General features: G+C 32.3%; 5 protein-coding genes across 19 annotated transcripts; 3 read left to right on the top strand and 2 right to left on the bottom strand.

The window, feature by feature from the left end:
- On the top strand, positions 1-3,165 carry LOC123898714 (serine carboxypeptidase-like). Of its 3 annotated transcripts, none has more exons than XR_006805406.1 (9): positions 1-326; positions 509-683; positions 779-898; positions 1,063-1,206; positions 1,775-1,925; positions 2,002-2,090; positions 2,181-2,439; positions 2,614-2,848; positions 2,948-3,165. XR_006805406.1 is itself a non-coding variant. In XM_045949729.1 (9 exons), exons 1-9 carry the CDS (start codon positions 16-18, stop codon positions 3,068-3,070), a joined length of 1,503 nt encoding a protein of 500 aa, XP_045805685.1. In that variant the 5' UTR covers positions 1-15; the 3' UTR covers positions 3,071-3,165. The 3 variants fall into 3 exon arrangements, 2 of the variants coding, with proteins under 2 accessions (XP_045805685.1, XP_045805683.1); XM_045949729.1 differs by having other exon boundaries at positions 2,184-2,439; positions 2,614-2,747; XM_045949727.1 differs by having other exon boundaries at positions 7-326; positions 2,614-2,747.
- A 912-nt stretch (positions 3,166-4,077) lies between these two features.
- LOC123898626 (serine carboxypeptidase-like) lies at positions 4,078-7,436 on the top strand. Its single transcript, XM_045949635.1, has 9 exons — positions 4,078-4,418; positions 5,177-5,351; positions 5,500-5,619; positions 5,781-5,924; positions 6,039-6,189; positions 6,316-6,404; positions 6,499-6,757; positions 6,956-7,089; positions 7,323-7,436. The coding sequence occupies exons 1-9, from the start codon at positions 4,078-4,080 to the stop codon at positions 7,419-7,421; spliced, it is 1,512 nt and encodes a 503-aa protein (XP_045805591.1). The 3' UTR covers positions 7,422-7,436.
- Positions 7,437-10,784: 3,348 nt separating this feature from the next.
- Positions 10,785-15,326, bottom strand: LOC123899486. Of its 13 annotated transcripts, none has more exons than XR_006805643.1 (7): positions 14,875-15,052; positions 14,321-14,381; positions 14,093-14,173; positions 13,461-13,510; positions 13,285-13,359; positions 11,718-11,807; positions 10,785-11,026 (listed from the first exon to the last, which is right to left on the bottom strand). XR_006805643.1 is itself a non-coding variant. In XM_045950626.1 (7 exons), the coding sequence occupies exons 1-5, from the start codon at positions 15,108-15,110 to the stop codon at positions 13,344-13,346; spliced, it is 402 nt and encodes a 133-aa protein (XP_045806582.1). In that variant the 5' UTR covers positions 15,111-15,326; the 3' UTR covers positions 10,785-11,026; positions 11,552-11,857; positions 13,285-13,343. The 13 variants fall into 13 exon arrangements, 9 of the variants coding, with proteins under 9 accessions (XP_045806582.1, XP_045806578.1, XP_045806579.1 ...); XR_006805641.1 differs by having other exon boundaries at positions 11,552-11,807; positions 14,725-15,050; XM_045950626.1 differs by lacking the exon at positions 14,093-14,173 and adding an exon at positions 14,725-14,763 and having other exon boundaries at positions 11,552-11,857; positions 14,875-15,326.
- A 4,404-nt stretch (positions 15,327-19,730) lies between these two features.
- LOC123896652 (serine carboxypeptidase-like) lies at positions 19,731-22,927 on the top strand. Its single transcript, XM_045947017.1, has 10 exons — positions 19,731-19,752; positions 20,252-20,591; positions 20,717-20,891; positions 21,027-21,146; positions 21,286-21,429; positions 21,539-21,689; positions 21,809-21,897; positions 21,995-22,250; positions 22,464-22,597; positions 22,826-22,927. The coding sequence occupies exons 1-10, from the start codon at positions 19,731-19,733 to the stop codon at positions 22,925-22,927; spliced, it is 1,533 nt and encodes a 510-aa protein (XP_045802973.1).
- Positions 22,916-26,911, bottom strand: LOC123899484 (alpha-L-fucosidase 1-like). Its single transcript, XM_045950620.1, has 3 exons — positions 26,217-26,911; positions 24,903-25,145; positions 22,916-24,037 (listed from the first exon to the last, which is right to left on the bottom strand). Exons 1-3 carry the CDS (start codon positions 26,840-26,842, stop codon positions 23,269-23,271), a joined length of 1,638 nt encoding a protein of 545 aa, XP_045806576.1. The 5' UTR covers positions 26,843-26,911; the 3' UTR covers positions 22,916-23,268.
- Positions 26,912-27,201: the final 290 nt, after the last annotated feature.

The raw sequence follows: 27,201 nt of genomic DNA, 5'->3' as shown, positions 1-27,201 counted from the left end.
TTCAACAAAAACAACATGCGTCTATCTTTTTTAATGTTGTTGTTCTTCCTCATCATGTTTATTTCACCTTCATTCTCATCTCCAACTTGTTCCACAAACAATGATACTCTCCTTTCTTCAAAATTGCAAGCAGAAAATCTCATAAGAGGACTTAATCTTTTTCCAAAACATTCCATGAACATACCAAAGAATGTTCCTCATTTTGTTCATGGAAATATTGTAGAGAAGAAGTTCACTTTCCCTGGTTTTGTTGACTCTGGTCCTTCTGTTGAAGAACTTGGTCATCATGCAGGATATTATAGTCTTCCTCATTCCAAAGCTGCAAGGTAAATGTCTTATGCTGTGTGTTCTGTTTTATCTATTTTCTACCTTTTTTTTTGTTTTTTTTTTTAAGTTCAAGATTATTAGTACTATTTTTTTGTTCTTTTTAGTTTTGTTTTGTTCATAATAGTGTGTGCAATTGTGTACAGACGTGTTTCAATTGAATAATTTGTTCTGTCAATTGCAGAATGTTCTATTTTTTCTTTGAATCTCGAAACAATAAAGATGATCCTGTTGTCATATGGTTAACTGGAGGTCCAGGAAGTGGCAGTGAAATTGCTTTGTTTTATGAAAATGGTCCTTTTCAATTTTCAAAAGATAACAACTTGTCCCTTGTTTGGAATCAATATGGATGGGACGCGGTACCTATTAATTCTCACTTTCACTCTTATATGATCATCTTGCAACATATATACTTGTTTTATGTATATATATACTTTATTTTTCTCTTTTGTAGGCATCAAATATTATATTTGTAGACCAACCCATAGGATCCGGTTTCAGCTATACTACTGATGATAGTGATATTCGCTATGACGAAGATGGCATTAGCAATGATTTGTATGACTTCCTGCAGGTAATTGATTAATTCAGTGATTAAAAATAACAATCTCATAATAATATTTTAAATGATCACTTTATTGTTTGAATTAATCACTGGTATTAATTGATTATTCTTTATTCACATTATATACTATCTAAATTTAAAATTGTTTGTTGAACAAAATTTTACAATGACAGGCATTCTTAAAGGAGCACCCTCAGTTCACTAAGAATGATTTTTATATAACTGGAGAATCATATGCTGGACATTACATTCCAGCTTTTGCATCCAGAGTTCACCAAGGAAACAAGGCAAATGAAGGGATTCATATAAATCTTAAGGTATTATTACATTGTCATATAATGTAGATTATATTTATGTAAATTGCAAGAAACTTTTTCTTCTTGAAAGGATATTTTTTGCTGAGTATCTGATCGATAGGGTGAAACTTTCATCTTGAAAATGGTTCATAGGTAAAAACTCTGACTTCCCCTGTTCCATTTACGATTGGGGTATGCACCCTATTTTTTGCTGGAACCGGTAGAGTCTGTCGGGGTGTTGAGTTGGGTCTTCGTGAGGTCTAGTTGATTGGAGCCTTCTTGAGTTTGTCCTTCTTGGTGGTTGGTCCTTGCCCATCTCTCTGAGGGGTCGTTGGATCTTCTTGTGGTGGTGTGGGTTAGAAGAGTTTAGCTTTTGGTTTGCCTTCTAATAGGACTGTGAGTGTTTTTTAAACGCTGTTAGGTGTTTGCGGGGTGTACTTCTCGCATTCCTTTGTATTATGAATTTTCTCTTACTCTTTTTTGCCTATTATGTATATAATATTATTTGTCATTAATTTTTTTTTATGCAAATTGTAAAAGCATACTTGTCAAGAAAATATATATGTAATGTAAACCTTTATAATAACAGGGATTTGCTATTGGGAATGGTAATACCAATCCTGAAATTCAATGTAAGGCATATACAGATTTTGCATTAGACAATGGACTAATTAATAAGAATGAATATGAGGATCTCAACAAGTTGATCCCACCATGTCAAAAGGCCATAGAAGATTGTGGTATGAACATGACCAATTTGTTGTGCAAGTTAAATATTATTTTAGTACACTCATAATTTTGTATTTGATTTGTTAGGCACTGAAGGTGGAGACGCATGCAGGATTTCAAGAATTAATTGTTTTAAAATATTCTATCGGATCATGGACATCGCCGGCGACATTAATGTATGATATCAAAAAAGAAAAGCTCTAAAAGTATATGATCCCAATAATGAAGTTTGAGTTCACTAATGCCTTATGTTATTCAAACTGCAGCAGTACGACATCAGAAAAAAATGTGGGGGAGGTCTCTGTTATGACTACTCCAAGATGATCACATTCTTGAACATGAAGACAGTAAGGGAAGCTTTAGGAGTTGGGGACTTGGAATTTGTTTTTCTTAATGACACAGTGTACAATGCCATGATGGATGATGCGATGAAAAATCTAGAAGTTGGTATTCCTGCTCTTCTAGAGGATGGAATCAAGTTGCTTGTGTATGCTGGAGAATATGATTTCAATTGCAATTGGCTTGGTAAGCTCAATTTTTTAGACTTAAGCCACTGATTTTGCCGCGAGGTAATTAAAATATAACCAAAAATTGTTCGTCCTTAATCAGAGCCCAGCTAATGTGGAACCAAAATTTCTTGTGACAAAAAATACGATATAATTTGTTTATTAGACTTATAAATGTGTTCCTCTTTGATAGGGAATTTAAGGTGGGTTGATGCCATGCAGTGGTCAGGTCAAAAAGAATTTAATTCATCTCCTGCAACCCCTTATTTGGTTGATAGTGAAGAAGCAGGAACTCTAAAAAGTCATGGACCTCTGGCTTTCCTCAAGGTTTATGTTTAACACTGACACTTCACATCAAAGACATATCTCGTGTCTGACACCGGCACATTAATTACATTTAAATATTTCATTATCTCTAATTATTACAAGTGTTCACGTGTCGGTGTTGTGTTTGATGTTCATGTCTATGCTAGTGCGTCGTAGTTGTCCATTCACTTGTGTTTAACTTTATTTTTTTGGAATAATAGGTGAAAGATGCTGGCCACATGGTTCCTATGGATCAACCAAAAGCTGCACTTCAGATGTTAAGAGATTGGATGCAAGGGAAACTAGTAAGGACAAGAGGAGGACATAATGTCTCGTCTATATGACAATGATGTTGTATACATAATAATGATGTTTGATTGTGTACATTGGAAGGATGAATGAAATATAATTGTTTTTCCCTAATATTGAAGGGGCTGGATTTCTTAGAGTAACAAATATTTTTACTGTTTTTGGGTTATGCTTAATTTGAGCTTTGGTTACTGTATGGATGTCCATATCATATACACTATATTACACTTTGACCATCCATGTCACCATGAGCTCCACTTCAGTATGTCCAGCTCAGCTCGACCGTGAGATCCACCTTCAGCATATGCCTAGCTCAGCTCGACCGTGAGCTCCCCCTTCTGCATGTCTTGCTCTCCAGCTCCATACGCTACTGTTTTTCTATTTTAAATCTTTATTTTAATTGAATAATTAAATACAGCGTCCAATTTTGCGGACACTATTGAGACGCTATGGAAAAATAAAGAAATAGTTCATCTTAGCGTCTGTTTTATAAGACTCAAATATTTTATATTTTTTTAATAAATTTATAGCGTATGTTTTGTGAGACTAAAATATTTTATATTTTTTTAATAAATTTATAACGTCTGTTTTATGAGACTCAAAAATAAAGTCAGGTCGAGGATGGTCAGTCAATGGGGCTGAACACCACAAGCACATGAATCACCAAACCAGTGAACCCATTAGTAAAACAAACAACTACGTACTACCATTAACACGGAGTATCTACGCACCTAGTCCGGTTCATTATTTGCATGTATGCTGATTTTTTGTTATTGTTAGGTAGCCTAATAACTAGAATTTCACCTTTAAGATGCGAGGTTCGAACCCGACTAATGCATACATACAACATGCACCGCAGTTATGCTGATTTTAAAAGCCAAGCAACCTGGAAATTGTTTGAAAGTATTAACCCTTTCATACGTACTCAAACTCAACTTTTCCGTTAATTATTGAAGCCAGTCAATTATGCATACGTAAGATTAGGCACTATAAATACACATCCATTGCTTCCATTCTTTCAACAAAAACAAAGCAAAACAACATGGCATCATCCTTAAGGTTCCTCAAAATGTGTCTCTCTCTTTTAATGATGTTTTTCTTTCTCATCATGTTCATTTCACCTTCATTCTCATCTTCAACTTGTTCCAAAAACAATGACACTCTCCTTTCTTCAAAATTAACAGCAGAAAATCTCATAAGAGGACTTAATCTTTTTCCAAAACATTCCATAAATATACCAAAGAATGATCCTCATCATTTTGTTCATGGAAACATTGTTGAGAAGAAGTTCACTTTCCCTGGTTTTGTTGACTCTGATCCTTCTGTTGAAGAACTTGGTCATCATGCAGGGTATTATAGTCTTCCTCATTCCAAAGCTGCAAGGTAAGTTTTTGATGTTGTGTGTTTTGTTTTATCTATTTTCTGCACTCTTTCTTTTTAAAATTCAAGATTTTTTAAATTATTTTTTTCTTTTAAGCTAAATACCACCATAAAATTAAATGAGATATATACTAAGATTAATGCAAGACTATGTATATGATGCAAGACATGTACATGATGCAAGACTATTTTACCCGTGCAGATTAAACAAGGTCTCGTCTTGGTAAACAAACGTAGAACAACTTTTTGTAGTTTTTCTCATTGTTTTACTTGCCTGGCAACAATTATAAAGCGCGCTCTGAAAAAGCACCCTTTTTCTATAGTTTATAGTTTAGGCAGTGCAGCGCTTATACTAAGTGTGCCCAGAGAGCGCAAAAAAGCGTTGCCTTAGACAATAGGCAACGCTCGCATGATAAAACACACTTGTAAATTTTTTAGGCAACGCTTTTTAGGCAATTGTTGTCCAAGACAATAAATGTTGTAGTGAGGGCCATATCCCAATTTTTACGTATAAATTAAATTGATGACAACTCTATTGATTTATTTATGGAGAAAGCTAACTTTAGAGCATATTTTAAGGAACTCAATATAAAATTTATCTTAAAAAAATATGTGTTCGACATTTTCAAACTCAAATTTTTGTTTTTATACAATGCAAAACTTATACTTTTGAATTCCGGTATGTGCCATTTGCAAGATATTCTATTTATTTATTTATTTTGTCACGCTCACTTCATAACAATTTGTTCTGTCAAATGCAGGATGTTCTATTTTTTCTTTGAATCTCGAAACAGTAAGGATGATCCTATTGTCATATGGTTAACCGGAGGTCCAGGATGTAGCAGTGAAATTGCTTTGTTTTATGAAAATGGTCCTTTTCAGTTTTCTAAGGAGAACAAATTGTCCCTTGTTTGGAATCAATATGGATGGGACGCGGTACCTATTAATTCTCACTTCACTCATATATGATTGTTTTTTAACATTAGGAATCGAACTCGATACCTCAGAATTTACAACACTCTTATATGATCATCTTGCAACATACTTGTTTTATGTATATACACTTTTTTTCCCTCTTTTGTAGGCATCAAATATTATATTTGTAGACCAACCCATAGGAACAGGTTTCAGCTATACTACTGATGATAGTGATGTTCGACATGACGAAGATGGAGTTAGCAATGATTTGTATGACTTCTTGCAGGTGATTTAGTTAATTCAGTGATTAAAGAAAATAATCTCTCATAATAATATTTTAAATGAATACTTTATTAATTGAATTAATCACTTGTATTAGTTGATTAATCTTGATTCACATATATCTAAATTTCACATAGTTTGTAATACTAAATTTTACAATGACAGGCATTTTTCAAGGAGCACCCTCAATTCACTAAGAATGATTTTTATATTACTGGAGAATCATATGCTGGACATTACATTCCAGCTTTTGCATCCAGAGTTCACCAAGGAAACAAGGCAAATGAAGGAATTCATATAAATCTAAAGGTATTATTACATTGTCATATAATGTAGATTATATTTATGTAAATTGTAAAAACAAATTTGTCAAAAAAATATCAATGTAATGTAAACTAATTGGTAATCCTTTATATTTATCAGGGCTTTGCTATTGGGAATGGATTAACCAATCCTGAAATTCAATACAATGCATATACAGATTATGCATTAGACAATGGACTTATTAATAAGGAAGAACATGACGATATCAACAAGTTGTTCCCAGAATGTCAAAAGGGCATAGAAGATTGTGGTATGAAGATGACAATATCAACAAGTTTTGCTTCTCAGTCATAAATAGAAAATTTTACCAATTTGTTGTGCAAGTTATGTGCTATTTTTCCTCATTGACACTCATAATTTTTATTTGATTCGTTAGGCACCGAAGGTGGAGACGCGTGCATAACTTCAAGAAGTAATTGCATTAAAATATTCAATCGGATCATGAACATCGCCGGCAACATTAATGTATGATATCAAAAAAGAAAAGCTCCAAAAGTATATGATCAAAAGATGGTATGAAAATAAAGTTCACTAATGCATTATGTTATTTGATATGCAGTACTACGACATCAGAAAGAAATGTGGGGGAGGCCTTTGTTATGACTTCAACAAGGTAGAAACATTCTTGAACTTGAAGACAGTAAGGGAAGCTTTAGGTGTTGGGGACTTGGAATTTGTTTCTTGCAGTGGCACAGTATACAATGCCATGTTGGAGGATTGGATGAAAAATCTAGAAGTTGGTATTCCAGCTCTTCTTGAGGATGGAATCAAGTTGCTTGTGTATGCTGGAGAATATGATCTCATATGCAATTGGCTTGGTAAGCTCAAATTTTCAGTCTTAAGCCACTGGTTCGGCCAGGAGGTAACTAAAGTTTGTTCCAATCATGATTTGGATTCAGACTCTCCTGAACAAATCGTCCTTAACTAGAGCTCAATTAATGTGGAGCCAAAATTTGTTGTGTCAAAAATACTATAATTTGTTTATTAGACTTATAAATGTGCTCCTCATTTGATAGGGAATTCGAGGTGGGTTGATGCCATGAATTGGTCAGGTCAAAAAGAATTTACAGCGTCTCCTACAACCCCTTATTTGGTTGATAGTGAAGAAGCAGGAATTCTAAAAAGCCACGGACCTCTAGCTTTCCTCAAGGTTTGTGTTTAAGAATGTATTCATACATGTATTAGACTATTGATCTATATAACACCGACACTTCGCATCAAAGGGTATATCTCATGTCTGACATCGGCACATAGTTACATTAAAATATCTAATTATTACGGGTGTTCATGTGTCAGTGTTATGTTCGGTGTTAATATATGTCTTATTAGTAGGTCATAGTTGTTGATTCAGTTGTGTTTAACTGTATTTGTTTGGAAGAATAGGTGAAAGATGCTGGTCACATGGTTCCTATGGATCAACCAAAAGCAGCACTTGAGATGTTAAAAGATTGGATGCAAGGGAAACTAGTAAGGACAAGTTGAGGACATAATGTCTCGTTTATATGATGGACTCAACTCAAGCACCAAACATAAATCACAATGATGTTGTATACATAATAATGATGTTTGATTGTGTACACTGAAAGGGTGAATGAAAGATAATTTGTTTTCCCTAATTAAGTTCTTTTCTAGTTCTTGGTTATTCCTGCTTCTACCATCTCATAAATTGTGGATCGTAGATTTTGAAGTGAATCATACATCATTATTATCAAATAATGCACAAACACAACTTTGTATTTGATTTGATTAAAACGAATTTGAATTGTCAAACAAGTATATTCAAGATGGAGAAATATTCATATGGACCCAAATAATTATTTCTTAGAAATACTCACAACAAGTAAAAAAAAAAATTAAAGTTATATTAATTAATATGTGATAAATTTATTTTTCTTTTAATATTTTTGATATATTTATGCGTCTATAAATTTTATGTCTAAATACTCGTGCTCATGTAAGACTTTCTCTTTAAGATGATGCAATGAAATGCTTCCATAAAACAGAAATGGAGCTTATATTTATTCTCATGAATGAAGGCTTAGACTAAGGGTATGCATGGCTGCTTAGGAGGAAAGTTGAAATATAAAAAACAAAGTAACAAAAGCACACTAAAAATTGCTTATGGAAATTTCTAGTTATAAAGATAATGCACAATGAAAATGAGTCAATGTATGAAGATTAACACCGCGATTAAACTCTTTAACTCTCATTCAATTGCGATTAGAAGGAGACTGAAACTACTTGATACCAAAACTGACTCCGAACCAACCAGTGGTGAATGCTATAAAAAAAACTCATTAACTCAAAGTTTCCATTTCTGAAACACCAATACGGCTTCTCTATTGTATCTAACTAGTTAGGAACCCGTGCAACGCACGGGCGAGGACGATTAAATACATCACTTAGACAATTGTGTTTTTTTATAAAAAAGACATAATAATATAATTGTTGTTATACTTAGAACATAAATCAACAAACAAACAACTTCCATTTTTAAACCCTACAATTTCTTCTATACAAAGTTGTTTCCATAGATTGAGATAACTTGAAATTTCTTCCCTTCAGCATTCATATGGGACACTCCCCGTGTTTTGTGTCAATAAACTGTCACTTTTAAAACCTACAATTTTTTCTATACAAAATTGTTTCCATAGATTGAGATAACTTGAAATTCATTCTCTTCAGCATCCATATGGGACACTCTCCGTGTTTTGTGTCAATAAACTTTCACTTTAAAAACCTACAATTTATTCTATACAAAATTGTTTCCATAGATTGAGATAACTTGAAATTCATTTCTTCAACATCCATATGGGACACTCCCCGTGTTTTGTGTCAATAAACTTTTACTTTTAAAACCTACAATTTCTTCTATACAAAATTGTTTCCATAGAAAATTGTTTCCATAGATTGAGATAACTTGAAATTTCTTCCCTTCAGCATCCATATGGGATACTCCCCGTGTTTCGTGTCAATATATTTTCACTTTTAAAACCTACAATTTCTTCTATACAAAATTGTTTCCATAGATTGGGATAACTTGAAATTTCTTCCCTTCAGCATCCAGATGAGACACTCTCCGTGTTTTGTGTCAATAAATTTTCACTTTTAAAACCTACAATTTCTATATAAAATTGTTTCCATAGATTGGGATAACTTGAAATTCCTTTAATTCAGCATCCATATGGGACACTCCTCGTGTTTTATGTCAACAAATTTTCACTTTTAAAACCTACAATTTATTCTATATAAAATTGTTTCCATAAAATGAGATAACTTAAAATTCAATCCCTCTATAATATTGACATTGCACGGGGAGTGCCAAAAGGTAGCGTGTTGTAAGAATCGAACAATAGTGACAAAAATTTTAACTATCAATGGTATTTCGTTTTGTTTTCTTCATTTCAAATCAAGGATACTGCCTATTGCCTACTACTCTTTGTTCCTTTTCAAAGTGAATGTTTACACTGTACCAAAGAAAATTTTCCAAAATAGAAATATGCTAACTTTTACATATAACTGGATATATAACTAAACCATTAATTTCAGAAAGAAAAAGAAATTTAAAATTAAGACAAAACTATGCTTCACTTACCTCATTTTCTTGGTGTTTTTATGTTTGTACACTTATAAGTTATATTTATATCTATTAAAAGATAATATACTTGTAATCCTACACTACACTACAAAAAAGAAAAGAAAAACGTCAGTACTTCTATGTTTTTCTCACATATTAATATGTTCTTTTGGTGAGGATGTGGTATGAGAGGCAGTAGTTCTCAAATATTTTGTGCAGAAATTAAGCATACTTCTTAGATAATAGAAATGGAAATGTACTTCTTCAAATATTCTTCAATGTACTTGTTAAGAAATAGAATGAAGTTATTACTACAACTAAGGTTACATAATTCACTTGCCCGAGGATAGAAAACATAATAAGAAAAAAATTTAAATCATAGTTTTCGTAAAGTCCTAAAATACATAACTTTTGTCTAACTCCAAATTCAAAATTTAAGCTTGATATTGAACTGCTATTTTGCCAAAAGATGTGGAATTTTTTTGTCTGACGGTATTTCATAGTTGACTTGTGTCAGGTTATCTGCCATGAATCAGAGTCAAAACCTCACAAAATAGAATAAATTAGAGCAATCTAATGACTTGTGTCATTCTAAGCCGATGCAGGTTATAATTTAAAAGTATGGAATAAATACATCTGATCCTTATAACAAAGGACACATTAAAGGAGAACACACTTATGTCCAGTAGCCACAACACTAACACCAAATCAAGTATGAAGTATCATGTTTATGCCTAAACTTAATGGATCATAAACAGATTTTATTAAATGTGCAAGTTTAATTTATGATATAGTGAATTCCTCTAGTTTCAAAATTGGAGGCGACTTAGCTACATCCAAAGAAAACTAATCCTTTCAATTACTTTGCTTTCATTACTTTGCTTTCATCCTCACTTCCACTTACTTTTTCATTTGTCTATTTCCTCATCCTTGCATTAACTTTCCGATATATATTCTTCCTCGCTAACATCAGATCGAACAAAAAAAATAATATCAATAGTATATACTATAACCTCCCGTCTTATAAGAATTGATTAATAAAGAGAACGTTTTAAACGTATTTTGTTTTATACTAATACGGTTAGCTTCATCGTGAATATGAATGTTAATAATTAATGTGATTGAAAAACTATAGAGCAACGTAGAAAATGCAATGAAACTATCAACAAAAAGGAAAAATAAAAAACAAAAAACCAAAATAAATCTAATTGAAGACTAATTCACCAAATCAATGCATTTGAAAAAAAAGCTAAACTATAAAGCAATGCTTTAAAGCTATTGAATAAGCATAATTATATTGGAAAAACAATGTTAGACAGTGATTTTATTCAACATTTAAGGGTATTATATTTATTACAAACTATATCTATCTTAGTTGCACTCAATCTTTAGCTAATCTTCTTGCTCCTTCCTTTCTAATCTTTTCCGTATGACATGCTCTGTAATATTTGGTCAAAAAGAGGTAAATCTAAGAAAATAGAACACAATTCCCACAAACCCCAAAATCTATCTGCAAAACACAATTCATATCATGATGAGTTATTAAAAGGGTTATAGAATTTGCATACACCAAAATTTTATTGGCAGATCTGTACATGGTACACCCATCACATATAAACTAATGGAACACTAATCCAACTTCAACAAATATTATAGAATTTGGAAGAGTTTTATATCAACAAAAGATGAGTTATCAAAAGGAGTTACCAACCAAAAGAAGAATAAATTTGATAACATGTTTAAATGAAGTGAACTCTAGATAATGAGAAAATTAAAGAAAGTGTTGCATGTATTTAGTAGCACAAAGTATTATTTCAGACTATATATACCAAAACAAACAAAAAAAAAGAAGAGAAAAATCACCAACACATTCAGGTTAGCCTTCATAATTCATAATTCTATCAACAACATCCATGGCTTCATCTTTTTTGTAAAAATCACCAACACATTCTGGTTCAAGCCTTCATAATTGGTTTTAAAGTTTTTCGAGCTTTTGCCAGAATACAAATATTGTATAAAAGGGTTTTTGGTTAACCTTTATGTTAGCCTTCATGTTACTTACTCCATGCTAGCGATCATTCATACACTTCAAACTCAGTAGATCGGAAAATAAAAACAAATACATTTATAGGATAATGAACAAATATAAAAGATAGATAGCAATAATAAATTAATTTATGGAAGATAGCTTAATGTACTACCTCGTTCTTCATCAATGAAAAGGAAGTAAGAAACTTAATGTAAATATCCTCTTCTGGCAGCCACACATTTCATTGAGTCCAAGGCATGAACTGGGATTCAAAATTGGTAATGTAAATGATTAGACAAATTTCTTAACCATCTGTTACAAATGAAATTAAAAGTGAACATAAGGCTATAAAATATTGGTAAAAAGCTAGCAACCCATTGCACTATCCAATGTGCTCTAACCACAAAAAAGATTAATAATGTAAAGTTAACTGCTGAATTGAAAATCCAAAAAAGAAATAGATCAGATATTTGCATTATTTAAAAACAAAAATGAAAAGCATTCAAAGAGACTGGTTCTAAAACCTTCAACAATGTTGATATAGAAAAAGGTTAATAATTCCTTTTCTCCATGAAGTGCACAATAAGTAATATGCCAAAGTTTAACAAAGCTAAAAGAAATAAGTATGTTCATAAAACTTACTCATAGTCAAAACAAACTCATAAAAATTATCCTAATTAAAAATGAAAATGGGCTTCATATTAGTAGCAACAGTTACTAATTTGAATAGACAAACTCATGCAAATTAGTAGCTGCATATTGTTTAGATTCTTTCAATAGACAAACTCATAGTCACCCACATTAGCTAGAGTAAATAATTTCTGATTTCAAAGAAAAAATAGATAAAACAATTACAAACTTAAAGCCAATTCAAGAATTGAAATCTTAAAGCCAATCTTTTTGAATTCATGCCTCTTAAAGCCAATCTTATTGAATTGAAACCTATGTGTTCTTTAATTTGTGAAAACATTTTCGAAGCTAATTTAAGAATATTACTTTCATCAAAGAGAATGCAATAATGGTAACAATCTTTGTCATATCCCTGTCATCAACAATCTTTTCAAAAACCTCTTTTCCAAAATCGATATAAAAAGAATAAATACAAAAAATAGTAACTAAAAAGAGGTAAACACCAATTGATAGGATATTTTATATTAGTTAATAACTTGAAATCAAACTAAAAAGAGGTTGCTATCAACATGGGTTTTTTGAGGAAAAATAGGAACTGGTTTCTCCAATAATCCAAACTAATTTACCAAAACAAAAAAAAAAAGTAGTCTTTGATCCCAAACTATTCAAATTAGCATCTCACAATTAAATAATAGTGTGCTCAATACATATAAACTGATCAAAAAGATAAACAAATAAACATTAGATCTACTAATTTGTAATCAATAAAATATCAAAACCTATTTTTTTGGAGGATGCAACCAATCCTCTTCACTATTTCATGTATAACAATAGTTATTTATTGGTGTAGCAAAACCAATTGATAAACTACAAAGCAACATATCAGTTACAATCAAAATTAAAATAAAGTAGACAATCCATTCAAATATTATAAACTACCATTCAAGCAGATTCAAACTCATGTTTGAAATTAGAAATATCAATCAATTTCTATATAACACTATACAACTTCACATGTAACACATCAAACAGGAAAATTAAAACTTTAAATTAAAACAACACATAGAAGCTATATATAAGTTGTGTTTTAAGACAGTAAATAAGCTTACCTAATATAATAATCACAAGCATGAAAACTTCATTTAGAGGACCAAAGTAGCCAAATAGTCTACAAATCTTTTGGCCTGCAAAGAGCAAATAGATTATTACAGTTGATTTCATACACGTGGATAAAAGCAAGGAAGTGAAAATATTTTGGATCTCTAAAGAACGAAACTGAAATTACCTGCGGGATGGGTCTTGAAACAGGTTGGAGGATTCGATGGAGAAGAAAACCTAATTTGCAAACATAGACAAAAAATTAAACATGTGATTAAATTAAATCATAAAATAACATATGGAGAAGCAATTTGAAACCTTTGGAGATTGTGGCTTGTGCCATCCAAGAAGGTTGATTCATGGAGATAGAAGAAGTTCGAAGAATCAACAAAAAATGGAGAGAGATGAGTAAGAAAGTGAGTTTAGATATTGAAAAAGAATGGGAGAAATTGAATTTTGAAATTGATTCCAACAAAGCAGAAAACAACAGTAGCAGCAGCATCAGTCCTGCAAGGAGATTTTTTTGTTTGGCCTCAAGCAAAGATTAAAGTTTACAAATAACAAATAAAACTAATTAAAATTGATACAAATCTAAAAAAAAATCTGAAATTTAACAAAAACAAATCAATCATTGGAGAAAACCATCTAAACGCCACTAACTCCTAAAAAGTAGGGATTATTAACTAAACGATAGAAACAAATCCTAATAAATATGACAACTAAGCAACAATATTTTCAAAGAAATAGAAAAAGGATCGTAAAATCGGATATAAGAAACAGTATTGAAGAAGAATAGGCATTTCAAAGAAGAAAACATACCTTTTTCCTCAAATTCATGAACAACAATATCTGGTAATTGAATTCTGAAACACTTTGGTCCATTTTTATTCAATCATAAATCTGATCATCCAAAAAATCACACAAACATAAAAATAAATAAATGGAATTAGGAACACCAATTAAAGTAAACATTGAATCAAAGGAATTAGAAAAACAATTATTATAGCAAAATATTTAAACAATAATTTAGAAAATTAAAAAACATACCTGCTTCATTTGGATACTTCTCCAGCCGTGAAAATTGCAGAAACCCCATGTATTTACATACCTTAATGAAAGGGCACATTTAATTAGTCATGAAATTCAAAGCAAAAAAAAAACGTAATAAAAAATCATGAAATCCAAGGCAAGAACAAAAATAGAAAATTACGGGGAGAGAACAGCTCCCCCAAATTCATATAATACGGTTAAATGACATACCTTATTTCTCAGATTCGTCAGCAGCAATCTCTGATTGCACATGAAGAAGAAGAAGAAGAAAAAAACACGATGTGAGGAATGAAGAAGCATCATCAACATAAATTGAAGAACAAAAATAGAATAGATCTGGAATTCAAAAATAAATATGAATCTGTAAATCAAAAAACGAAAAATGGATCTGAAGTGCATACCTTCGTTGCAGTCGTGTTCTCTGCTTCATCATTCGTTCTCTGAGTTTGTCAAAAGAGAGGGAGAAATGAAAGAATCGAAAAAAGAGAGGAAGCTAAATGAAAGAGGTTTTTGAATTTCAAATGAAAGAATTCCCGGTTTGTTAGTCTTACTTGTGAATTGTGAAAGTGACCTGACCTAAGAAAGATACAAAACTCTGCAATGAAAGGGATGACTCACACAATACGTGAAACTGGTTTGAAGAAGATGTTGCATCAATAAGTGACTGAAACTTTTTGGTTGTGAAAATGGTTTCAAATTTCATACCAAAAGAAGAAGAGGAGTTCTGCATTCTGAAACAATGAAAACAACTTATCGATGCTCCTCCACTGTCCTGTTTTGCCCGCATGCGTTTTTTTTATTCTTTTCAACAAACAGGACCGGGCTTGGTTGGGCCTTGTTGGGCTGGACATATGTTTATGGCCCAGCAAGCTAAGTGATGAATGAGAGGGAAATAAAATTCAAATTGCTGGCCAAAAGAAGCAAATTTTTTCAAATTCTTCCAGCTAGGATTTGTGCAGATTGTATGTGTGATTGACATGTGTCAAAAATTTCCATTTAGCTGTGGTCTTTTTGTGTAGTTAAAATGATACTTGTATCATTTCCGTGCTTCATTTACACACTCTACGCACCAATCACATGTCTGTTATTTCCTAGTTAAGGTTGAGGGAAAAAAAAAACAAATATGTAGTTAATCAAAGTTGAGGAAAAAAACAAAAATGTTGTAAGATATATAGGTTGATCATAAGAGACAAAATGTCATAAGGATCAATTAGAAACGAGTCTTTGTTTTAAAGTAGCAAATGTCTACTGGGTTTAGTGTAGTGATGAGGGATTTGGGTAGTATACAAAAACTAAAATTAGCCAGCCATTAGTATTTCTATTTCCTTCCCGCAAAGTGTGATTGAAATGTATTTACCATTTCAATTTTAAAAGCTCTTGTATATGACGAATCAAGATGGGCGGATTGCCATTGATTTTTTACTTTTCCAGTGATCATGTCAATTAGAGTTTTTGAGTCGATTTCCACTTGAAGATGGTGGAAATTATGTCTCCAAACTAGTTGCATTCCCAAGTACATACCTCACATTTCAACGCACAGATAATCACAAGTTCCAATTTTGTGAGAATATCTTTTAAATCATCTATCATCTGAGTTCTGAAAGAGACCACCACAACTAACTAGACCAAAAGAATATATATTCTATATAATTATTTTTTTATTTGATATTATAATGATTTGAGGTTTAAGTTTTGATTTTTTCTTGAGTGCAGTCATAAGATAATATAAAAATAATTTTAACATATATACACTATTATGATGCTAAATAATGCATGGTTAAGAAAATAAAAATGAAAATAGAAGTAAAAAAGTTTCATTAAAAAATATTCTTTTATAAAATTTCAAGATATTAAATATATAATTTTAAAAATTATATTATTATTTTTATTTATTTTAACCATTGTCTCCGGTACTTTTTACTTATTCCATACATATTATTGTTATTTATATATCTTCAATTTCTCTTAGCACATTTTGTGTTGAGGAGACTTTTTTATTATTATATCTCATTTTAGGTCGTTAAAAAAATATATATCTTCAACTTCTTACTAGTTGTTTAAATACAAAATTTATAAAATTTGTCTAATATACACTTAAATGACTTAATGACGTAATACTTTCCCACATATTCTATGACCTCGTGAAAAATATTCGATGTACCTATTACTTATTAAATTGGCTTTCACATTACAATTTTGGATATTGACATAATTTTCTTCATGTTCAACATTATCTTTTTAGGTGAGTGACACCTTTTTGTACATAATGACATGAAAAATTTGGCATGAGAAAAACAATGACATGGAATTATAGTAGCTTAAAGAAACATTTCTTTATTGACAGAAAACCAAACCATTTCTAATTTTAGTTAAAAAGAGTTTAAAGAACTAAATAATTGTTGTGTTAACAAAACTAACAGTTTTTTTTTTTTTGATAAGCAAAACTAGCAGTAGAGTAGGAATTATTATGATATAGTATATATGGAATTAATTAGATTAAAAAGGTAATAGGTTAAAAGAGTCAAAAAATTAGAAGATCCAATTAAACAACTAAATAAAAATCCACCTCACAAGATAATGTCTACAAATATCTAAATCAATTATTGAATGAAATCTAAGTAACTCCATACTCTATAATTAGATTAGACGGAATCCGTCTCTTTAGTTTTTTTTTTTTTTTTTTTTTTTTTTTTTACAAATTAGCTTCTACTATTGAAATCTATTTTTTTTTGAACAAGAGATATATTAACTGAATCAGCCTCCCTGGCACAAGACGTACCGAGTTAGAAATCTATTACTAATATATTAAAATCGATTACTACCATATTTACTAATTTATCATTAGTAGTTTTAACCACATTCCAAGTTTTGTATCCTTCATTGTGATTTCACAAAAAAATGTAGAAATAATATAAGATAAATACAATAAAAAGATGACATGCTTAAAAATAGGAATAAAATAAATTGTAGAAAGTAACAAGACAGAACAATCTACACGCTTAAAAGTTATTATAAAAAATATAATAATAAATTATAATTACTATAAAATTTACTAAAATACCCTAAATATTCCTAATCAAATTTCTAGTTTTTTTATTAGAAAATTACACTTGACCATTATTTGTCACTAATACATCAAAAATTGGATAAATATTTGTCATTGATAATTTATTCATTTAGTAAATTTTACAGGAAATAACACAATAGTTTCACTTATATTTTAACAATATTATTTAAATATTTTATTATAAATAAACTTTTACCCTAATATATACATATATATATATATATATATATATATATATATATATATATATATATATATATATATATATATATATATATATAATGACAAACTTAAATATTGAATAAAAGTCAATAGACCCATGCGAATGCACGAGTTTTTAACTAGTATTGAAAAATAGTTTAATGCTTGAACCAATTACGGTGTGAAATTTCCAAAATCAAACTTACACCTGCCACAAAGATGTGTGGAGACCCCATAAGCATAGCTCAATTGATAAGGATATTGTATTTTTCATGTAGGGACAGATCCAGGATTCGAATTCAGATCTCTTTCTACTTGACAAAAAAAAAGTGTGTGTGGAACAAGTAAATGTGAGAACAAAATCTAAATCGGTCAAACAATAAGAATAAAAATAATATTTAGCAATTTAAGTGTAAGAAAATTTAATCAAACTAAATCAAGAATAGAGAGGAGTCAGAGGACTACCATAGACAAAAGTTGTTTATTCAGTTGGCTTAAAATTAACCTATACGTTTGAAGATGATAATAGTTCTCCGAAGGAGTCTTTACGATATAATTGAGGATTTAAGAGATCTCAAATAACAAACCCTAATTTCTACTAATTTCTCTTAAACTCTTATTAACAAAGATAAACATGAATCTCACTACCCATAATATTTGTGTTCTGTTTCCCAACCTTAGATATCAACCCCAAAGAGCACCAAATGCTTAGAGTGTGTTTGGATGAGAGATTCTAGAAATTCAAGGGATTTTAAATACTAGGCAATTCAATTGATTCAATTGAATTCCCTTGATTTTCAAATTCCAGTGTTTGGATAAAGTGTTGAAATTCCATCAATTGTAAAATTCTTTGTTTGGATAATGTAATTGAATTTCCTTCATTTAATTTTATTTATTTTAATAAAATCGTCCATAAACCTAAAATTAGCCGAAAAACCTAAAATCGAAGATAAACGCTAAATCAGCCGAAAATCCAAAAAATTGGCAGAAAAAACCTAAAATCGGCCAAAAGCTAAAAAATCAACTATAAACCCTAAAATCGGCCGAAAACCCAAAAAATCGGCCAAAATTCCAAAAATCGGCTGAAAACCCAAAAAATCGGCCGAAAACCTAAAATCGGCCAAAATCCAAAAAATCGACTATAAACCCTAAAATCGGCCAGCAACCCAAAAAATCAGCAGAAAAACCAAAAATCGGCAAAAAACCCAAAAATCGACTATAAACCCAAAAATCGACTGACAAACCCAAAAATCGACTATAAACCCTAATATCGGCCGAAAAATGGGTTTATAGTCAATTTTAGGTTTTTTGGCCGATTTTGGGGTTTATAGCCGATTTCAGGATTTTGGGTCGATTTTAGGTTTTCGGCCGAGTTTTTTGGGTTTAGGGACGATTTTAGATTCTTCGGACGATTTTTTGGATGTTGGCCGATTTTGGGTTTTCGGTCGATTTTTGGTTTTTCGGCCAATTTTTTGGGTTTTCGGCCGATTTTAGGGTTTATAGTCGATTTTTGGAAATTTGGCCGATTTTATGTTTTTCTGCCGATTTTTCGGGTTGCCGGCCGATTTTAGGGTTTATAGTTGATTTTTTGGATTTTGGCCGATTTTAGGTTTTCGGCCGATTTTTGGATTTTCGGTCGATTTTTGGTTTTTCGGCCGATTTTAGGGTTTATTGTCGATTTTTTTAATTTTGGCCGATTTTAGGTTTTTCTGCCGATTTTTTTGGTTTTCGGCCGATTTTAGGGTTTATAGTCGATTTTTGGGCTTTTGACCGATTTTAGATTTTTTCTGCCGATTTTTTGGATTTTCGGCCGATTTAGCGTTTATCGTCGATTTTAGGTTTTACGATCAATTAATAATTTTTAAAAGTTTATAGAGAAGAAGGAATTTCAAATTCTTTGGTTTTAGGTGTCATTTTGAAATTCTCTAAATTTAACTTGAACAAAATACTTCATAAATTTCCATCATTTTGAAAATTCTTCAAATTTTCATCCAAACAATGGAATTCACCTCAAATCAATTGAATTCCCTCAAAACATTACTTTACCTCAAAAAATTCCCCCATCCAAACACACTCTTACGTTTGAAAACCTAAGAATTTCTCGATCTTTGTCTCTCTTACTCTAAGATCTCTCTAACCATGAAGCCTCCTCTCAAAAATGGTTGAAAAATGCTTAAAAATATTCAAAATATTAAAACTTATTTGATAGTGTCCTATAAAGTCACAAATAATTTAGTGGCTTACTCTAAAATTGTTGGAAACTGTTAACTCAGATTCAAATTGCATGAGGTCGGGAAATATTTTACCTTTCAATCAAGATCATATGATCCAAATTTAAAACCTTTTTTTTTATTAAATTACTTTAAAAATTTAAAACAGATTTATTAAATTTTAATTGGACGACCGGCGGAAGGACTCCATCCAACTCAACACAACTTTTTTCATTTACCATACATCTTATAATTGAGTTTTGGGCCTAACTCATCCTTACAAAACCAGTGAGCATTGCCCTCACTTATAAACACAGATTCATGTCATCTTGCAAACCGATATGAGACTTCTTAACTATAGAAACCAAAACAATTTTGCATAGTTATATTAAGTACTATAAATATACACAACCATTTCTTCCATTCATCAACCAAAACAAAACAACATAGCATCATCACTAAGGCTCCTCAAAATGTATCTATCTTTTACAATGTTGTTGCTCTTCATTTCACCTTCATTCTCATCTCCATCTACTCCCAAAAACAATGACTATATCGTTTCTTCAACTGCACCCTTTCCAAAAAAATTAACAGCCGAAAATCTCATAAGAGGACTTAATCTTTTTCCAAAACATTCCATAAACATACCAAAGAATGTTCCTCATTTTGTTCATGGAAATATTGTTGAGAAGAAGTTCACTTTCCCTGGTTTTGTTGACTCTGATCCTTCTGTTAAAGAACTTGGTCATCATGCAGGGTATTATAGTCTTCCTCATTCCAAAGCTGCAAGGTAAATGTCTTATGCAGGTATTAGTACTATTTTTTTTGTTATTTTTAGTTCTGTTTTGTTCATAATAGTGTGTGCAATTTTGCATAGACATGTTTCAATTGAATAATTTGTTCTGTCAATTGCAGAATGTTCTATTTTTTCTTTGAATCTCGAAACAGTAAGGATGATCCTGTTGTCATATGGTTAACTGGAGGTCCAGGATGCAGCAGTGCACTTGCTTTGTTTTATGAAAATGGTCCTTTTCAATTTTCAAAGGACAACAACTCGTCCCTTGTTTGGAATCAATATGGATGGGACGCGGTACCTATTAATTCTCATTCATATATGGTCTTTTTTCTTTATCAGTAGAATTCAAACTCGATACCTGAGGGTTTACGAGTTACTACGCTTGTGTATGATCATCATCTTGCAACATTTACTTTTTCTTGTATGTAGGCGTCAAATATTATATTTGTAGACCAACCCACAGGAACAGGTTTTAGCTATACCACTGATGATAGTGATATTCGCTATGACGAAGATGGCATTAGCAATGATTTGTATGACTTCTTGCAGGTAATTCAATGATTAATGAAAATAATCTCATAATAATATTTTAAATGAATACTTTACTAATAGAATTAATCACTTCTATTAAGTGGCTAAACTTGATTCACATTACATACTATATATCTAATTTTTACTACAATGACAGGCATTTTTCAAGGAGCACCCTCAATTCACTAAGAATGATTTTTATATTACTGGAGAATCATATGCTGGTCATTACATTCCAGCTTTTGCATCCAGAGTTCACCAAGGAAACAAGGCAAATGAAGGAATTCATATAAATCTAAAAGTATTATTACTTTGTCATATAATGAACATTATATTCATGTAAAGTAAACCCTTGTTGAAAAAATATCAATGGAATGTAAACTAATTTGGTAATCCTTTATAATGAATAGGGATTTGCTATTGGGAATGGATTAACCAATCCTGAAATTCAATTCAATGCATATACAGATTTTGCATTAGACAATGGACTAATTAATAAGTCTGAACATGACTATATCAACAAGATGCTCCCACAATGTCAAAAGGCCATAGAAGATTGTGGTATAAAATCGAATTTGATTTCCCTTCTCAATCATAAATAGAAAATTTTACTGATTTTTTGTGCAAGTTACGCGTCATTTTCCCTCTTGGACACTCATAATTTGTATTTTATTTGTTAGGCATTAAAGGTGGTGGTGCGTGCGAGAATGCAAGAAGTATTTGCCTTGAAATATTCGATATGATCTTGGCATTTGCCGGCGACATTAATGTATGATATCAAAAAAGAAAAGCTCTGTATGATCAAAGACGGTATGAAAATAATGAAGTTTGAGTTCACTAATGCATTATATTATTCGACTGTGCAGTACTACGACATCAGAAAGAAATCTGAAGATCTCTTGTATGACTTCTCCAAAATGGACACATTCTTGAACTTGAAGACAGTAAGGGAAGTTTTAGGTGTTGGGGACGTGGAATTTGTTTCTTGCAGTGGCGCGGTATATGAGGCCATGTTGGAGGATTGGATGAAAAATCTAGAAGTTGGTATTCCTGCTCTTCTTGAGGATGGAATCAAGGTGCTTGTGTATGCTGGAGAATATGATCTCATATGCAATTGGCTTGGTAAGCTCAATTTTTTAGTTTTAACCCTCTAGTTTGGCTGAGACAAATAAAATCTGACCAAAGATTGTTCTAGTCAGGATTCGAACTCGGGTTATATCGAACAAATCATTCTTAATTGGAGCTCATTAACTAGGCTAAAACAAATATTTCTTGTGTCAAAATATAATCTCAAATTTGTTTGTTAGACTTATTAATGTGCTTGTCATTTGGTAGGGAATTCAAGGTGGGTTGATGCCATGAAGTGGTCAGGTCAAAAAGAATTTTATTCATCTCCTGCAATTTCTTATTTGGTTGATAGTGAAGAAGCAGGAATTCTAAAAAGCCATGGACCTCTAGCTTTCCTCAAGGTTTGTGTTTAAGGATGTATTCTTGAACTTATTACTATTGATCTATGTAACAATGACACTTCACATCAAAGGCATATCTCGTGTCTGACACCGGCACATTAGATATTTCATTATCTCTAATTATTACAGGTGTTCACGTATCAGTGTTGTGTTTGGTGTTCATGTCTGTGTTATTGCATCGTAGTTGTCGATTCAGTTGTGTTTAACTGTATTTGTTTGGAATAATAGGTGAAAGAGGCTGGTCACATGGTTCCTATGGATCAACCAAAAGCAGCACTTCAGATGTTACAAGATTGGATGCAAGGGAAACTAGCAGTAAGGACAAAATAATGCACTCAACTCAAAATAAAAATCACACAGATGTTGTCTACACAATAATGATGTTTTGTTTGAGTTCATTAGAAAAGTGAATGAAATATAATTGTTTTCTCCTATGTTCTTGTATTGTTCTTGGTATTCTTGCTTCTACTCATAAATTGTGCATTGAAGAACTTTAAGTAAAGCATCCATCAAATTTGGTCGTCGATATAATCATATAACCTCCTGATGTTGTCTCCACACTTGGAAGAATTATAAAGGAGCTGAAAAAATCGACTGCCCACGCTCCATTTAAAATGTTAACAAATTTTACAATTACATAAAAAAAAAAAAAAAATCAACAACATAAAAGTTTACATTGTAGCACTGTGAGAACTATTGTTCGTGGTACTGCGAAGAAATTGAGTTCCATTGAAATAGGTAGCCGATCTTTTATCAGATACATTCTCATTCAAAATTGTAACTGGATCCATGTAGATCCCTAAGTAAGATATCAAAGGTTCTGCCCTTGACTTGTCTACAACTAGCTTCAAATACTGAGATTTTAGTTTCGGAAACAGCAACAGCCTCTGATATCCAATTGTGGTGCCATTTACAACTCGCTTCCATAAACCGTCTCGGTTCAAAGCCTCAAGATGAAACTCAATCACCCTTTGTCCCATTTGAATAGGCTCTTGAACTTGTAGAACATTAAAGGATACTAGTTCTTTGAGATTTATGTACAATATCCATTTAGTTTGGCTCTCCTCGGGAGCCCAATAAGTGTGTATACCTTCTTCAAGAACTTTGTATGGACTAAAGCGAGAATCTCGGATACCTCCTCTAGTGCTGCTGGCATTAAGTGAAGCACTTGCAGCCAAATTGTGGGAAAATATGGAGCGACGGAGTTCGCTGAACTCTCGAAGAACCTGAATATCTTCAGATGAAATAAGGCCCGAGGAGTTTGGGGGGACATTCAATAACAGCTTACAGTTTCGACCAACGGAAGTATAGTATATTTCAAGTAGTTTCCTCGCAGATTTTGGATGTTCTGAAGGATGCCAAAACCAACCAGGTCTGATAGAGACATCACAAAGAGCAGGCACCCATTCAGAACCAAATGGATCTCCTTGCTTTAGGTATCTGTTAGATTCCCCAAAACTTTGATAAGTAACAATCTTAAGCCTTGTTTGGATAAACAGCTAAATTATAAGCGCTTATCATATAAGCACTTATGTGTAAGATATTTCAATAATAAAAGATAAAAGAAAGTCAAATTGTTTACTTATAAGCTATTAGTTACTTTCATTAGTTATCCTGGAGAGCTTATGGAAGTAAGCTGAAAATAACTTATGCATATGTCATAAGCTGTTTTCATAAGCTCGCCCAAACAGTCTCATAAGTGTTTATCACAATAGACTAGCTCAAATAAGAAAATCCAAATAACCTAATCTTAGAAATAAGAGGACCACTCACCCTATGCAATCATGAGAGTGAGACTAGTACATTTTCGGCATGCCACTTGAAAGCATTTCTATGGATTTGGATCCCTTGCTGCCAAATGTCGAGAGAACAAGTTGTCATGCAGTTGGTGGATTTACAGCATTGGATTTCATGCAGTCAATAATTTCAAGAGAAAGGTGCCAGTAAGTAATTAATCTAATGCTGTAAATCCACTGATTGTGTATTCCCATAACGGCAGGAATCCAAATCCCATTTCTATCCATCTACACTACATTCACAAGTGTGAGGCCTTCCCATTAATATTTGCAGCAACGAGCTAATGATTGAAGCTTACATGCTTATACTTCAATGACTTTAACTCCATAGGTATCTAAATTGTTTTATGAAAATGCATTTAATTAGACGATCATGATAATGATGATGACTGACAATGTAACGGATCTTTTAATCAGACATAATGTGAAACTAGGACATAATTAACGAACCAACTAAGATGAAAGCAAAGGAAACTATATTAGGAGTGTTTGTATGAAAGAGAACTCACTCTGGATCATTGTCGATGTCACCAATTCCAATGACGGACCGGTTGAAAAGAGACCAACAAGTGGATCCAGCAATCCCATATTCATTACCAACCCACCTATTGTCAGGACCAGAATCAGAATAAATTGCGGCACTTGGTTGGAGCTGGTGAATGAGAGAAAACCAACTCTCAAAGAAATATTCCATGTTCTTCTCTCCTTCTCCTTTCGCACCATCCAAAAAAATGTCCTTTATCTCTCCATAACTAGTTTAAATAATAGTCATCAGCAACAGATTGTCAAAGAAAAAAAAAAAGATTCACTGCATCATGGAGAGGCAAGAATCCAAATCAAGCCAATCAAACCATTCCAAATAACATCAACTTCAAGAATATAAAAATCACGTATAGTTCAAAGAAGAAGGTTCCTTTAAACCTAGCATGGTTCTAAACTGACAAGGATGTACTCATTCTCAAATCACATAACAAGTTAAGATCCAGGCACACTTCATAATTTAGCTTAAATTAAGGCCGGATAGACACCTTAAATTTATTTATTTGTTGGTTGCCGAAGGTATCCTCTAGCCGGAAGCTAGAGATAATCCTTTGAGGTACAAAGATCCATTTTCAAAGCTGACCTCTCCCAAGTCCCAACAAGTGTTCTTCCACACGCACTGACCAGTGATCAAACTCATGACCACAAGCTTAAGGAACCTAGTTTGGACACCCTAAATTTAACTAAAAGCTGACCCGAGTTTGAACCCTAGCTGGAACAATCGTTGACAAGACTTTACTTACCTCCAAACCAAACTCTGGATTAACAATCCTTCCCTTGGGAACCGGAGAGTTTAGACCAACAAAATACTAAATCAGTAACACATAAATTACACGTTTGTAAAAAAATTAGATACCATATATGATGCACGGGTACTCCATTTGAGGGAGAGTACCATTACCGGGTACGTACCCGTACCAGTACCGGGTACATACCCGTACCTTAATTTATGCCCATACACGTACATTAGTTTTTCTAAAAATGTCGTACCCCTACCGGTACCGGTACCTGTATTCGTACCCGCACCTAGGCAACGTATACCATAAATGAAAACTAGTACTAGTTGAAATTTGAAAAAGACAAAAAGCTAACTACTCACATGTACATAACAGTCATAAGAACTAGAAAATAAATGACAAAACTAGTTATAGTATTCAAATAAATGGCCAACATTAAAGACATAAAATAAAACTCAAATCTGGAATTAAATAAAACCCAATTTCAAATTTCAACTCCTCAATCACAAAATAAAAAAGATCAAATTAACAACTAATTACAATTACCTTGTGAGTAACTCAGTCATTTGTGCCAAGTAATGTTGATTATACCGCAAGGTATCACCATAACACTCTTCATGCCGATCCCACGGCGAAAGATAAACCCCAAGACCAACTCCGGCGTCTTTCGCGGCGGCGGCAAGATCAGCAACAACATCACCATTCCCATTTCTCCAATTACTTGACCTCACTGAATAATCAGTGTACTCAGAAGGCCATAAACAAAACCCATCATGATGTTTCGCAGTTAACAAAACTCGAGAAAATCCATATTCTTTAGCAACAAGAATCCATTGAGATGCATTGAGTTTTGTGGGGTTGAAGATTGTTGGGTCAGCGTGACCAGTACCCCATTCTGAGTCTGTGAAAGTGTTTGGTCCGAAGTGGAAGAAAAGGGCCATGTTGGATTTTTGCCATTGGAGCTGAAATGCATTGGGGAGGGGTAAAATTGGAAGTGGTGGTGGTTTATGGTATGATAAGACAGGGATTAGAGAAGAACATAGAGTTAGGAAGAGTATTTGGATTGGGAAAATGGGTTTTGTGCAAGTTTGGATTTTGAGATTGGGATTATGGGTTTTGATGAAGGATTTCAATCTTGTTTTCATGTTTCTGTTTATGTTGTTCATATTCATGCTACAGTTTGAGACTTTGAGTGTGTTAGTTTGAGTTTGACTTTTCTCATTGAATAGAGTACTAGTACCTAGTTTGAGTTTGACATTTTCTGTTGAATCATTCCATTTAAGGGCTCTTAATTTTCTACATTTAATTTGAAAGCTATTTTTTTCCACCATCGGTATCGGTCCACCGATAATCAACATGCTTTTATAACATTTGTATTTGATATTTTTTGGCTTTCGTAAAATTCATATTCGGTATATTATTTGTTCACGGTGGACCACTTGTGAAGGTGGTCCACCGTAGGCCGTAGCATTAGCCACAAAATTAATATTACTTTTTCTAATTTTAAACTTACGTGGGATGTGGTTATCCC

This window comes from Trifolium pratense, linkage group LG7, assembly GCF_020283565.1.
Source record: "Trifolium pratense cultivar HEN17-A07 linkage group LG7, ARS_RC_1.1, whole genome shotgun sequence".
NCBI classification, from domain to species: Eukaryota; Viridiplantae; Streptophyta; class Magnoliopsida; order Fabales; family Fabaceae; genus Trifolium; species Trifolium pratense.
The sequence above is the reverse complement of the archived record's forward strand: the minus strand, read 5'-3'. Positions and strand labels throughout refer to the sequence as shown.

Excerpts from the sequence above, each read along its gene's own strand:
- LOC123898714 (XM_045949727.1), top strand. The coding sequence starts at position 16 with ATGCGTCTATCTTTTTTAATGTTGTTGTTCTTCCTCATCATGTTTATT. Across the intron at positions 2,091-2,180 it reads ACATCGCCGGCGACATTAAT|CAGTACGACATCAGAAAAAA; the intron begins GTATGATATCAA and ends TTCAAACTGCAG. Across the intron at positions 2,440-2,613 it reads TTTCAATTGCAATTGGCTTG|GGAATTTAAGGTGGGTTGAT; the intron begins GTAAGCTCAATT and ends CCTCTTTGATAG.
- LOC123896652 (XM_045947017.1), top strand. The coding sequence starts at position 19,731 with ATGAAGCCTCCTCTCAAAAATG. Across the intron at positions 21,690-21,808 it reads AAAGGCCATAGAAGATTGTG|GCATTAAAGGTGGTGGTGCG; the intron begins GTATAAAATCGA and ends TTTATTTGTTAG. Across the intron at positions 21,898-21,994 it reads CATTTGCCGGCGACATTAAT|TACTACGACATCAGAAAGAA; the intron begins GTATGATATCAA and ends TCGACTGTGCAG.
- LOC123899486 (XM_045950626.1), bottom strand. The coding sequence starts at position 15,110 with ATGCGGGCAAAACAGGACAGTGGAGGAGCATCGATAAGTTGTTTTCAT. Across the intron at positions 14,764-14,874 it reads GTCACTTTCACAATTCACAA|AGAACGAATGATGAAGCAGA; the intron begins GTAAGACTAACA and ends TGACAAACTCAG. Across the intron at positions 14,382-14,724 it reads AGAACACGACTGCAACGAAG|GTATGTAAATACATGGGGTT; the intron begins GTATGCACTTCA and ends CCTTTCATTAAG.
- LOC123899484 (XM_045950620.1), bottom strand. The coding sequence starts at position 26,842 with ATGAATATGAACAACATAAACAGAAACATGAAAACAAGATTGAAATCC. Across the intron at positions 25,146-26,216 it reads ATGACTGAGTTACTCACAAG|TTATGGAGAGATAAAGGACA; the intron begins GTAATTGTAATT and ends TATTTAAACTAG. Across the intron at positions 24,038-24,902 it reads GACATCGACAATGATCCAGA|ATACCTAAAGCAAGGAGATC; the intron begins GTGAGTTCTCTT and ends GGAATCTAACAG.
- LOC123898626 (XM_045949635.1), top strand. The coding sequence starts at position 4,078 with ATGGCATCATCCTTAAGGTTCCTCAAAATGTGTCTCTCTCTTTTAATG. Across the intron at positions 5,620-5,780 it reads ATTTGTATGACTTCTTGCAG|GCATTTTTCAAGGAGCACCC; the intron begins GTGATTTAGTTA and ends TTACAATGACAG. Across the intron at positions 6,190-6,315 it reads AAAGGGCATAGAAGATTGTG|GCACCGAAGGTGGAGACGCG; the intron begins GTATGAAGATGA and ends TTGATTCGTTAG.